We start from the raw sequence: 13312 nt of genomic DNA, 5'->3' as shown, positions 1-13312 counted from the left end.
CGGCCTCACCAAGGCCGAGTACAAGGGGAGAATGACGTCCTGGGATTTGCTCGAGAAGCATCTATGGATGCAAGCCAGCGTTTTGCTCGCTTTACTAGTTGCAGCATCACATTGAAGGCTCACGTTCATCTTGGGGTCAATCCTGATCCCCCAAGTCCCTCTTGTCTGTAGTGCTAGTCAGTGTAGCACTGCCGAGCCTATAGACATGCTGCAGGTTTTTCCTCCCAAGGTGGAGAACCCTGCATTTTTCTGTGTTAAACACCATCGGGTTCTCGCCCATTTCATAAATCTGTCAAGGTCAGCCTGGATTACCCCCCTGTCCTCAGATGTGGATGCTTTACTCCAAAATTTGGTATCATTGGCAAACTTGGCCAGTCTGCTTCTGACTCCAGTGTCTACATCATTAATGAAGAGGTTGAATAAAATGGGTCCAAGGACAGAGCCTTGAGGGACCCCACTGGTCACAGGGCACCATGACACTTGACTTCCATCAACCACCACCACCCTCTGGGTCCCACCACAGAGCCAATTCCCCAGTCAACAGATCGTGGTGGACCCGAGGCTGCAGTTGGCCAGTTTTGCCAAAAGGTGATCATTGAAGTCGAGATATACGACATCAAACTCCTCTCCCTTGTACAGGTCACCTGGTTGTAAAGGGAAATGGGATTGGTCAAGCAAGACCTACCCACAACAAACCCATATGCTGGTTGTCCCTCAGGATGTTGCCATCAGCCAGTCTGTTTAGAATGGCCTCTTTGATGATTTTTTCTAAGATCTTCCCTGGGATAGAGGTTAGGCTGATGGGCCTATAGTTCGCCGGATCCACTTTCCTCCCTTTCTGGAAGATAGGTACCACATTAGCCTTCTTCCAATCTTCGGGCACTTCACCAGAGCTCTCAAAGATCCATGCCAGGGGCTGAGCTAGGATGCAGGCCAGCTCCTTGAGTACCCTGGGGTGTAGATTGTCAGGGCTGGCTGACTTGAAGGTGTGCAGCCTCTCAAGGTGTTCCTTCACAAGATTGGCATTGATGGAGGGTAAGGAACCACCCTCATTTAGGCGTCCCTGTCCCATAATGGGCAGGGGCCATGTGAAAGACCGACGCAAAGTACCCATTTAGCAAGTTGGCTTTTTCCTGGGTGTCAGTCATCGGTTCCCCCTTCTGGTTTAGCAGGGGCCCAGTGTTGCCCTTGCTTTTCCTCCAGCTCCCCACATATCTAAAAAAGGACTTTTTATTGTCCTTGATATTTGTGACCCGTTGGAGTTCAGTTGCAGCCTTAGCTTTCCTGATTTGCTCTCTGCAGGTCCGGACCAGTGCAGTATATTCCTCCTTGGAGGTGGATCCCATCCTCCATCCTAGGTCTGTCTTTAGATGCAGGAGGACCGCTAGTTCATTGTTGAGCCAAGGGGGCTGCTGTGCCCTCTTGCTGCCTTTCCTCTGAGACAGAATAGCCTTAGCTTGTGCATCTAGGATCGCTCCCTTGAGGAGCAACCACTCTTCCTGGACTCCCCTCCCCTTGGCCTCATGGTCCCTTAGGGCCTCACCAATAAGTCTCCTGAGCTTGTCAAAGTCAGCCCTCCTGAAGTTGGGGACCTCTGTACTGCTGACTGACTTGACAGCTTTTCAGCAGATGGTGAAGGTGATCAGCCCATGCTTGCTGTCACCCAGCTTCCCTTTGATCTTTAGGTTGCTGATTCAAAGCTCTCTGAATCTTCAAAAAAAGATTCAGAGAGCTTTGATGATTCGGGCAGTCCCCGGTGGCTGCAGCAGGGAGCTGCAGCCAGCTCCAAGCTGGTAAGTACTAGGGGCGGGGGAAGTGGGGGAAGGAGGAGGGGTCCATGGAGGGACCCCTGCCAGCCCTTCCAACCTCCCACTCCTCCAGCGCCCCCATGGCTGCCCCTGCCCACCCCAGCTCCCAGCATTTAAAAAAAAAGCCCTGGTGCTCACCAGGTGGTGCTGGGCAGGGAGCAATTCCCACTGGCCCACACTGCATGGGGGGCTCTGCATGAGCCCCACAACCCTCCACCCTCGCTCCCCCAGCCCCCCCATAGGTGCCCCGTCTGGGCCAACTCCGGCCCTTTCAGAAAAAAAACACTGGAGAAAACCCCTGGGACTCATCGCTCCTGGTGCAGCTGTGGGGGGGTTGTGGGGGGCTCGTGCAGAGCCCCCACGTGGCGCGGGGCAGGAGGGGGAAGCAGGGATCACCCCTGCTGACAGGAGCGGTGAGTCTGGGGGCTTTTCAGGGGTTTTTTTTTTTTTTTTCTTAAAGAGCCAGAGCTGGCCCAGGTGGGGCACCCATGGGGGGGCTGGGGGAGTGAGGCAGGGTTGGGGGGCTCATGCAGAGCTCCCCATGTAGCGTGGGGCAGTGGAAGGCAATGGGGATTGTCCCCCACCCAGAAGCACCTGATGAGTCTGGACTTTTTTTTTTTTCCAAAGAGCCAGGAGCTGGGGCGGACAGGGCAGCCATTGCCAGGCTGGGAGAGCGGGCAGAGGATGGGCCTGGCTGATTCAGAGATTTGGCCGAATCGAATCAGGACAGTGATTCGAATCACCAAATTGAATCACTGTCCTCCAAATCGGCCGAATCCAAATCCAAAGCAAATACTCGCCACTTTGCACAGGCCTACTGCACATGTAAATCCCTGGCATTAAAGGACGTTATTCTCCATCCTAGTCTTAAGGATCCCTCCAGAGTTTCTCTAATTCCCTTTGGATTCTTGGCTAGTTTAAATAATCTGGTGCCCTGCAAATTTTGCTACCTCATTACTCACCCCCAGTTTCAGATCAGTGAACAGCAGCCTTGGAGTCCAGGGTCTGAGGCCCACACCGTTAAACTTTTGCCATGCTGAAACTTGAGTACTTGCTCTTATTCTTTATTTTCTGTCTCCAAACCAGTTTCTGATCCCTGCCAATATTTTGCCTGTTACCCAGTTACTACTTAGCTTCTTTATCAGCTTCTTGTGATGGGCTTTGTCAAAGGCCTTTTGAAAGTCCAAATAAATTCTGTCAGCCACTTCTCCTTTCTCCACTATTGTGCTGAAAAGTTCGAGGAATTCTAATAGAGCATTAAGAGAGAATTTTCCTTTGCATATGCCGTGCTGTTCAGATTCTGCTATATCATCGTCTTTTATCATTCTGTTTTGAATAACAAGCTTTAGGCCTGAGGTGCAGTAGCAGAGTGGTATATACAGGAGTGGTATATACTAGCAGAGTGGTATGGTGGGAGGTCCAAGACTATAACAGAAGTGAGGCCGCAGGGCCAAGGTTGAGATGTATTGCTAGATTCATGAGGGACACCTCTGGCTAGTCCTTCTTTTTGCAGTGGAAGTGCATGCTCCTGGAACATGCTGTAAAGCAAGAGTTTACAGTTGTGAAGAAGCCTAATGCATAACATGTGGTTAAAGGCTCAAACCTGACTGTATTTGTGGGGAAGAAGACAGGGAGCAGGTCCCCAGCGGTGAAGAGTGGTGCTGATGGAGTCCAGCAGGAGTCATGGCCAGACTTGCATGGGGGAGCCTAAATGAATGGGATGATGGAGGCAAGGGACAGTGAAAGGCCACATGGTTCTGAGCTTGTTCTACATAAGGATAAAGATGGATTGACTACAGGATATAAATACCTACATGGGGAGAAGGTTGCTGATAGAAAAGGGTTTTTTAATTTACCAGACAAAGCCAAAACGGCCCAGTGCCTGGAAACTAAAGCTAGACCTCAGGATTCCTGGGAGAAGCCCTTTGGCCTGTGCAGTGCAGGAGGTCAGTTGAGGTGGCCTTGAAGTATGGTCTAAACTAGAGAAGTCAATCTCAGGTGCCCCAGGGTAAGAGCACCTTGGTCTGAGCAGCAGCTTTGGGGTAAAGCATCTTTGTATAAATGGCTCTTCCCTGGACACCTCTGTTTTTCCTCTTGTTCACATCACACCTCGCAGCCTCCTTCCCTCCTCTTAGCTACTCATAAAGTGCTTGGGGATGAGGCTTGCCAGAGGGACACCATACAGAACTGTGTGTCTGAAACATCCCAACAGAGGTGACTGTCCTGTGGGTAATGATGGAAACAGCATTCAGCTGTCACACAGCATCTTCAGTTCCCAGTCTTCATGTGGTACCAAGATGGGGAAGCACTGTGTGTGGGGCTATGTTATCGCTGCCCTCTGCTAATAGACTTGGAATTGCTCAGCTGTGCATCATAGACCCTGTACGGCAGGATTCTCCTTTAGCCCAGTGTGTGGCAGGGGTGATTTGGGAACAGGAGACTCTAGGTTCTCTGCAGATGGCTACTGTGGGCAGTAATCCTACAGTCCTGGATGTCTATGGCTGTTGTGCTGAATGCTAATTAAATTAGTTTGGTGTGAGTTGGTGCAGCATAGGTATACCTGCAGTTAATCACTGTTCAGCATCTCCCATTGCAGGTGTGGTTTCAGAACAGAAGAGCCAAGTGGAGACGGCAGGAGAAAATGGAAGCCAGTTCAATGAAACTCCATGACACCCCCATGCTGTCCTTCAATAGGCCCCCCATGACTGCCAATGTTGGGCCTATGAGCAACTCCTTACCTCTGGACCCCTGGCTGACTTCCCCTATCTCTAGCGCTACCACGGTGCACAGCATTCCAGGTTTCATGGGACCTACCCAAGCCCTGCAGCCTGCCTACACTGGCCACTCCTTCCTCAACAGCCCGCCACCAATGTCTCAGACCATGCAGCCCATGGCACCCACCCCTTACCAGTGTGCCACCACCTTTGTGGACAAGTACCCTTTGGAAGACGTCGACCAGAGAAGCTCCAGTATTGCATCGTTACGGATGAAAGCCAAGGAGCATATTCAGACCATTGACAAAACCTGGCAGCCTATTTGATAAATGGTCACTTCCCTTCTTCCCTGCAACTCTCCAAACTCCTATGCCTGTCACTTTGGCTGCTCTCCATTTTGGGTTGCACTGAATAGATGTTGGACACCGTGAAGCCCCAGCTGAGGAGAAGGGTGGGGAATTGCTAGGACCCTACTATGCAGCAGCTTGCCCAGCTGCTAACACACTTTCAATGCCATAGCTCAGTGCTGGGGGCAGAACCCTCCTCTCTGCCCTGCCCCGTGTTTAGAAGCCTCCTCTGGCTGAATCAGTTGGGGTCACGAACAAGGAAGCAACCATGGAGTCTAGCAAAAGGCCAAGACACCTAAGACCTCCACAAAGGAGAATTCAAGAGCAGCTACTTTGACTATCACCTCCACAAAGCCAAGTGGACAGCACCATGCCTGTTTGAGCTTTCATTTTCTTTGTAGCTGCAGAGGACCCGTTCTTTGGCTGGAGCCATGATAATTTACACCAGCTGAGGACCTGATCCAGAGCTTCCCTTCCCTTCGGACCTGCACCAAAACAATCCTCCCAGGCTGCTAATTGCCTAGTGAGAGGTGTGAGAACAGGATTGGGCTCCATGCAGGGGTGACATTTGCTGGCCTTCCCATCTGGGAGGTCCTGTATCTCCAGAGCCCTGCCTTTCAGGAAGCCTTGGCTTCTCGCATCAGCGAGTGGAACAAGCAGCCCTCTGTACCAATGACTGGCAATAGAAAACTGCCAGGCCCCCACAGGGACTCTTGAACTCCCACAGATTGGTGAATCCCTGTGAATTAAACCAACAGATCTCTGGCTCCCTGGACTTGATAGACTGTGCTTTCCCCCGAATAGCTGTTCCTCAGCCCCTTTGTCTTTACTCTTATTCCTTTTTTATATGTTGCAGATTTTAAAAAGATCAAAATGAAATGATCTAGTTTCCTAGAGAACAACTTTTGTTGGGGTTTTTTTACCCGTGTCAGAGAATGATGGTGGCTCTATTGAGAAATGCAGTGAAAGACGGGCCTGTTCTGAGTCACTGTTGGGCACAGGACCTTCCCGGGCACTCTTTTTACTGCTAATACAGCAATAGTAGATGGTTTGTTAGTAATAATTTAATAAGCATATTTTGTCTCAAGTTTCCTCGGTGCTCCTTACAGGCTGTGCTTAATGTAGGAATTGCTTAATTTAACCAATGACTAAAATACAGCACTCTGGTGTGGAGAACGACCTGACAGCAGCACTACAGTGTGTTTTAAGGGAGGTAAGAGACTAAGGTTAGAGGGACAGGATATACTTGCCTGAGATGGGGTCTGACCAGAGTGCTGGATCTACTTTCATTATTCTTTTGAAAAATAACACCTGTTTGTTTGTGGGAACTTCTTTTACTGAAGAGTGCTCCAGGTCTGTGCTCTGAATTACAGACATGGGAAGACAAAGCAGTTTTGCTGGGTCTTGTCCATATTTTCTTATAGGAGCTTTTGCAGCATCCTGAACTGAAGTGTCCTGCCCTCCAGTAGCATAAGGAGGTGGAGTGAGTGGGGCACTTGTCTTGGCACTGATTCCTGGGTGGCAGTAGCAGCTCATACAGGGGCAGCAGCAGTCCGTGTATGGGGGGGTAAGACTGGGGCTCGGCACTCCTCTCCCCACCTCCCAGGGTATCAGAATTCCTTGTTATGTCTCTGCTGCCCCCACCCATTCCCTTTGGTGACAGTTTCCACTGGGGCAATTTTCCCTAATATTCACCTTGCTGCTTACCAAATGTCAGTCCATTTATCTTGCAGCTTTCATGTCTTGTAGCAGGTTCCCTCTCATAACATATTGCTGGGCTCCAGGGGCCCCTGCTCCACTCTCCTCGCAGACAGCAGTACCCAAGTGAACTGTAACCAAGGTGACGTTGCTGGATACCGATGATGTGTTTTATGGTAGTGCCCAATCTGATCCTGACTCCGTGGTAGTGGGTGCTGTACAGGTACTTGACCAGAAAATGGGCCCTGCTCTAAGGATCTCACAATGCAAGTAGGTAGGAATTGGAGGAAGAAGGATGGAGTGGCCTCTTCAGAGTCATACAGGAAATCCCTAGGAGAAACAGGAGGTAAACTCACCTATTCTGAATCACAGGCTAGTGCCTTCACCACAAGGTGACCCTTGCTTCTGCTTATGAGCCTCTTGTGAGCCTGTGAGAGCATAGGACTTAATCCAGGGTCATGCACAAATAGTACAGGTGTCCTGGGACTTTAGGGAGGCTTGTCTTCATTAGTTTTGCCCCGTCCTGCCTGGTGCTTTAGGCCCAAACCTTGGCAGACTTTTGAGTAGCCTTAGGTTCAGAGGCAGTTAAATGCCTTAAATTCCTTCGAGGAGTTGGCCTTAATATCTAGCCTGGCTGCAATTAGAACGCCCGGCTGCTGAAATGGCTAGGCCACCCCTGGGACTTAGCTAACCAACCGGAGTGGGTGCCCTGTCCCCACAGCCTGTGGCCTGCTCCCATCACTCCTTTTGTCTCACTCCATTTGCATTTTGCTTCTTAGCACACATCTGGTACCTGCAGGGCCAGTGAGCAGTGTCCCACGAGCCGGCTGCCTGCTGGGGATGAAGGCTGCCATACAGGTGTCCTGACCACTGTCCTGCTGTGCTCATCCATGGCAAAGCAACAAGGGGCTGGACAGCCCACCAGGCAGAGAACTCAGCCCCACACGTCTCAGGAGGGGAAGGAGCAAGCTGCAAGTCAGCAGGGACTGTTCTACAATGAGTAGGGGGTGGGGGACACTGTAGCCTGGGGACAGGGAGCCATAAGGACAGGGATGGGCTCAGGGTTTGCTTGTGCCCCTGATGTGCTCATCTCTGCCCCTCCCAGTACCCTCTTCATGCTTCTCAGTTCTGCCTCTCCCCATCTGATCTCTTTCTCATTCACGTTCTCCCTGTTTTTTGCCTTGCTCTTCCTTGTGCTCTTTCATCCCCACTCTTTGCTCCAAAGTCTTTCTTCCTTTCTTTCCTGCACCCCTTCTCCACCTCTGCCTATTGTGTGTCAGGACTAATTCCATATTCCATGCATGGGTGACCTGACACAAGTTTCCAGTGAAAGTCTCTCCCAGGCCCTGGCCTGGGAGCTGGTATTGTTATATTTTTAACAGGCAGTGTCATGTCCCTTTTGCTTGTCAAGGGGAATCTGGTCTCCAATCACTCTGGAGCGGTGCGGGGGGCTCCGCCTGGGGGCTGTGCCTTTCCTAATTGCTCTCAAGCAGTGACTGCAAGGCCACATGTTGGACACACAAAGCTGCAGTAATTACATAGTTGAGAATGTGAATTTCAAAGAAACACAGATGGAGCTGCAAGGAACAGCAGCCGCCTTCCCGGGGCTCCACAATTGGGGCCAGGGAGGAGGAGGAGGAGGGTGCCCAGCGGTCTGGGCTGGCCCCAGGAGGCTGGGTGAGGGCCATCCCCATTGTTTCCCTGCCAGGTTGGTGTGATCTGAGGCGTATTTTCCAGATCATTTATGATTTCCAAGGGCTCTACCCCCCTGCCACATGGCAGTTGAGTAGGAGCAGGGTGGGGAGTGAAGTAGCAACAGCAGATGCCGCACAGAGAAGACAGGAAGACCCCTCAGGCTGCTAACAGTCTTCCAAGGGGGCCTTTCCTTCCCACCCTGCCTCTGGCACAGCCCCAGCATTCCCAGACCAAGGGCTGGCTCTGGCTCCGCGTAGATGCACGGTCCAAGGCGGGTTGTAGCCTTGAGGAGCCTTCCCCCTCAACCCCACAGAGTCCGGCTGCTACAGAGGTCCTACCTCACCCAGGGGTGTTGGGATGGAGTCTTACAAATGCTAATCCCAGTGCCTAGAAACTTCACCCATGGGACTGAGCTAGGGAGAGCCCCAGGGTCGATCTACAACCAGCACCCCAGGACAGAAGCATCTCTGTATTCATGAGAGCCGAGCCCTGTCTCCTCCCTGCCATGAAGACGGTATGAGCAATAGGGCTAACGCTTATACAGGCAACAGCTTCCTCAGTGGAGCTGCAGAGAGGGCAACTAACAGGCCGCTCTCCCCTGTGCCTGTCACATAGGGTGGCAAGACAGACATGTAGTGTAGGGGGTAAAGCCAGGAGCAGCCTGTCAAAGCATGTTACCTAGAGCTGCCAGCGTAGCACAGCTCCCCTCTGTCCCGTTATGGGAGAAAGGCAGAGTCAGACCCTTTTCAGATAGATAGCGCTTGACCTAGGGCCACCATTTGGAGTCTGCTGGACCCTAACATAGGCCATTAAAACCCCTGCTCCCAAGTGCCCTTTACAGCCATTTCCCCCATCTCATTTCTCCGCATGGTCTCTGCTTCTCCAGACTGCGTATTTGCTATTTGCATGTGTTACACGAGTGCCCAGAAGTCCCAAGTAACATTAGGCTGCAAAGCCAGATGTGTCAGTCAAGTTCAGACCTCAGGCCAAGAGGATCCTAAGCTGTGTGAATAACTGATGGGTGCGGGAAGGAGGTTGCTGACTGAATTGCAAAAATGTGATTAAAAAGTCATGTTGGGGTTGACCTGAAACAAAAAGCTAAAAGGATTGATTAGGGTTGAATAAACAGTCGTACTGGGGGTTGGTTTTTTTGGTGGGGGGTCCTCTCTTTTTATTCTTTGTTTAAATTTAGGTAAACAGAACATCATTTCCAAAGGAGAAATCAAAATGGTATGTTCCTGAAGTGTCAAAATGAAACATTTTGACTTTTTTTTTTTCCCTAGCTCCTTGTAGACCAAAAACTCCGCAGTTTCAAGGCAAATTCACAAACTCTTGCGGCCAAGCCAAAAATACATTACTTGGCAAAAATTTGCCCACAATAGTTTGCCCAGCTCTGGCCATAATTGCAAATCTAAAATGGCTTTGGTGGCTGTGCTGGTGGCAGCTGCACAAGCTAGACGCATAACGGAGTGGCGTGACAGCCGGCTCTGGTTGTCCCCAGCTGCTCCGCAGTAGAGATGCTGTCTGCATGCTAGACTGCCAGGGGTCATGTCCCATTTGAGGATTTTGCAGTACTCTTCTCCCTGCCATTTTTGCTCCCTTTATTCCTTTTTTACCATTTTGCCCCTGGAAACAGGAAAATGGGAAGAAAAAAGGAGTGAAAAGGAGAAAATGGAAAAAAAAAGATCCCCCCCCAAAAAAACCCATTGAAAAAAATGGGGAAAAGGAAAATACCTTTAAAAATCCAAGAAAAAGTCACTGTCTCCAGCGCAGCACCCATCAGAGTGGACCTTGCAGCCCAGGTTCTGGAGTAGGACTGGTCTAAAAGCAAGAGCACCAGAGACATGGAAGAGGGTCTTTTCTGAAAAGCGGGTGCTCAGTTGTATTTCTCCTTCACTGAAGACTTGGATCCACTCAGGAATTTAGGCCTCAGGGGCCCATCAGTGACCCTGGGGCTCAGACAGATCCCTGACAATCGAGCCATCCCAAGGGCCAGGTAAACAAGTCCTGGCCTATAATCAAAGGAGCTGCCCCATGTCCTGGGCCAGGCTTTGATGGGTAGGGCCGGAAGAGCCCTAATCCCATGAAACTAGACACCTTTCCCCCTTGTTCCTGGCCGTTAGATTCTTCTGGATCAAGGCCCGCCCGTTAATGACAATTAAACCTCTAATGACCAATTAAAAGCAGAGTCAATTCTTCCCCTGCAGCCTGGCCTAGCTAATGGGACCAGGTTTCGATTAACAGCCCCATCAAGAGGCGCACTCCTGAGCAGAGATAATGAAGCAATGACAGTGGAACTAATGGGGTTTGATCTTGGGGATGGGCTTCTCTGAATGGGGGCTGCTGTTTCACATGACATAATTGGAGAGGCCTATCCCACTGGCGCCGGCGCCACGGCTCTGTCAGGGCAACCAGGCCCCTCTCCCAGCATGGCTTGCCGCAGCCTTTCGAGTCCCAACAAAGGACGGCTGGCCAGGAGAAACGGGAGTGGAGGGCACCGTTCCCACCAAACCTTCCAGCTGGATCCTCCAGTCCCATCTTCCCCCTTTAATTGCCCCCTTGACCTGAGTCACCAGCTCAGAAAGGCAAACTCACCGCTTGTTCCCACAAAGGGCTGTGGGAAGATGCTAAGTAAATTCCCTCGCTCTTCACTGGATCTCGTGGAAAGAGGCCGGACACGAAGCATGGCAGTTTTGGGGCTGTTCTGCCCAGCATATTTCTACCAGAGCTGGCTGCGCGAGCCAAAGGCAAATGACTCCATGCTGGTGCTTTACACGTAGCTGCCCCAATAACTTTGCTATTCCAGATGTAACCACTTATTTGTATCGTTTAAATGAGCCGAGTTGCATATTACCAGCTCAAAAGCAAAATGGCACATGGCTTGAGTGCCATGGCATGAGGCAGGACTGGGTGGCAATGGTGGGAAGAGAGCACCCAGAGAAGCCACAGCCATGTAAACCACACTGGCCTCCCCCTGCCCCACCCCGGGACATGACCTGCCCTTCACAGCCATCCTTCCTCTGCACGTGAGCCACTGGAAACAAAAGAGCCTGAAACTAGGACTTCTTGTATAGTCCTACATGGGATGCAGCTCTGGGGGTTTATTTGGGCCAGAGGCACAGCAAGCTCTTCCAGTGCCGAGGGGCAGGGGGAAGGAGTATGCTGACCACGGGAGAGCAGGGGAGCGAGGGAGAGGAGTCTTACCTGCTGGGGTTCTCCTCCTGCTGCTGCCATAGCATCCTGGGCTGGAGCTGCTGCCACTGAGGGGCCAGCAGCAGCCTGGCCTCCTTGGGGGGCTCCTGGTGCCATTTGTCCCCCCGCCCCTGGGGGCAGGGTTGTGCCTCATGGCAAAGCCTCCAGGAGTGTCATTCCACCTCCCCTCCCTGCAGAGACACAGCGTGGCTCCTATGGGTGGGCTGCACCCGCTGTGGCCAACTTGTACGGGGAAGAGAGCCAGACTGGTGCCCCCTCTAAGTCAGTGCCCAGGACTGGTGCCCCACTTGCTCTGCCCTAACAATGCTACTGATCTGGGCCCCGTGCTATAGCTTTCCAGGGGCTCTTAGCTATTCCAAGTCACAGTAACTGTTCCTGTGCAGCTAGCTACTTATCTACTAGAGCAGGTCAGACATTTTCCAGTTGGGGGAAAATCTCTCTTCCCTCACTCTGTCCTTGATGGGGGGGGGGGAGACCCTGAGTGGGGGGGGGGGGGGGGGGGGGGGGGGGGGGGGGGGGGGGGGGGGGGGGGTGATGGGGGGGGGGGGGGGAAGCCGATAAAATACAACGGAAAACTTTGAAACAACTGAAAACACTTATTGTTCAACTCTGCTTCCTTTTTTTTCCCCAGCCACTGTCCTTTGCAGCTCTTGATTGCCCCATTCCCTGTCCCTCCCAAGAGGTGACCCACCGAGCTGAGGGCTCCAGGCATTACTGCAGCGGCGGGGGCAGCAGGGCTGGGCTCCATGAGCAGCCGAGCGCTAATGCTTCTCCAGGTCTCGGGGTCTTGGGTTTTGGTTCACTCATGAAAGCCACATGGAGACACTTCCCTCCAGCCCCAGAGCAACCTCATTTTCCTGCCCTGGCTCCCTGTAATCCACCCCCTTTGGAATCACCCTCTAATCTGATTATTTCTCTCCATTTCCCCTGTGCCCGAATTAACCTGATTGCAACAACAGCAACACCTTGTGAGCAGCTGATCTCGGCAGCAGACGGGCCGTCGGACAGAGTTGCTGGGATGAACTGCATCCTGCAAACCATCAGGGGCTTGGCAGCACACAACCCTGCAGGGCCATTGGTCCTCCCAGCAACTCCCCTGGCCAGGGCGGCCAGTGCCCACAGAGAAGAGGTTGCTGGCTGGCAGCAGGCAGTGCTGAAGAGGCAGGGCTGGCTGGTACCAGGTACAGCAGGCCGGGAGGCTGGCGTGGGCAGGTCTGGGGCTGGCTGGTGGCAGGATCTCAGTGGCGTTCAGTCCTCGGGGCAGGCGGGGATGGAGGGGCCAGCACCCTCTGTCCTGCTTTGTCCCTGTAATCTTCCTGCCGATTTGGGGTATGCTCATATTTGCATGACTGTAACAGCTTGGTTTCCTTCTGCCCAGCTGCCAAGGACACTGCAGCCTCCTTAATGCTCTTGCCTAAGTCCCCGAGTGTCTGGAAGTAGATTTATGTTCCTTAGCTGCAGCAACAGCTCTGACACGGACCCCACTGTGGCTTTCAGGGCATCCCAGGATACACCGGGCCCACAGCTGATTAAAGGGCTCATTCCCCTTGGAGACTTCCCTTTGCTCTGTTCCTGGGTGTATCACGGTTAGAAAGCACGACACTGGTGCAGCATAGCACCAATGTGTTGTTGTATCGGGGGGGAGATGGAGCAGTGTTTTATCATCCCCCAGGTGGTTCAGACAAGGGGTAAGTACCAGAGAGGCACCACTACCCTGACCTGGCAGGGAGGAGTCTTCCTTAATGGGGAGTGGGGAGTCCTGGGCCTGGGTCTGCCAGCCAAGAGGATGACTGCCCAGCAGGCAAGCAGCCCTGAGAGGGGCAGTAGTATGGTCACT

General features: G+C 52.3%; 1 protein-coding gene across 1 annotated transcript in view; it reads left to right on the top strand.

Annotated features, from left to right (window-relative positions):
* The window catches only part of RAX2 (retina and anterior neural fold homeobox 2), an 8472-nt gene extending 2689 nt beyond the window's left edge, over positions 1–5783 (top strand). The window contains exon 2 of the mRNA XM_019550701.1: positions 4405–5783. Within this exon, the coding sequence (XP_019406246.1) occupies positions 4405–4848 (444 nt within the window). The 3' untranslated portion in view covers positions 4849–5783. The remainder of the gene's footprint in view (positions 1–4404) is intronic.
* The last annotated feature ends 7529 nt before the right edge of the window (positions 5784–13312 follow it).

The sequence above is a fragment of the Crocodylus porosus genome, unplaced genomic scaffold (genome assembly GCF_001723895.1).
Source record: "Crocodylus porosus isolate Cpor-Errol unplaced genomic scaffold, CroPor_comp1, whole genome shotgun sequence".
NCBI classification, from domain to species: Eukaryota; Metazoa; Chordata; order Crocodylia; family Crocodylidae; genus Crocodylus; species Crocodylus porosus.
Note: the sequence above shows the minus strand (reverse complement) of the source record. Positions and strands in the feature narration are given on the sequence as shown.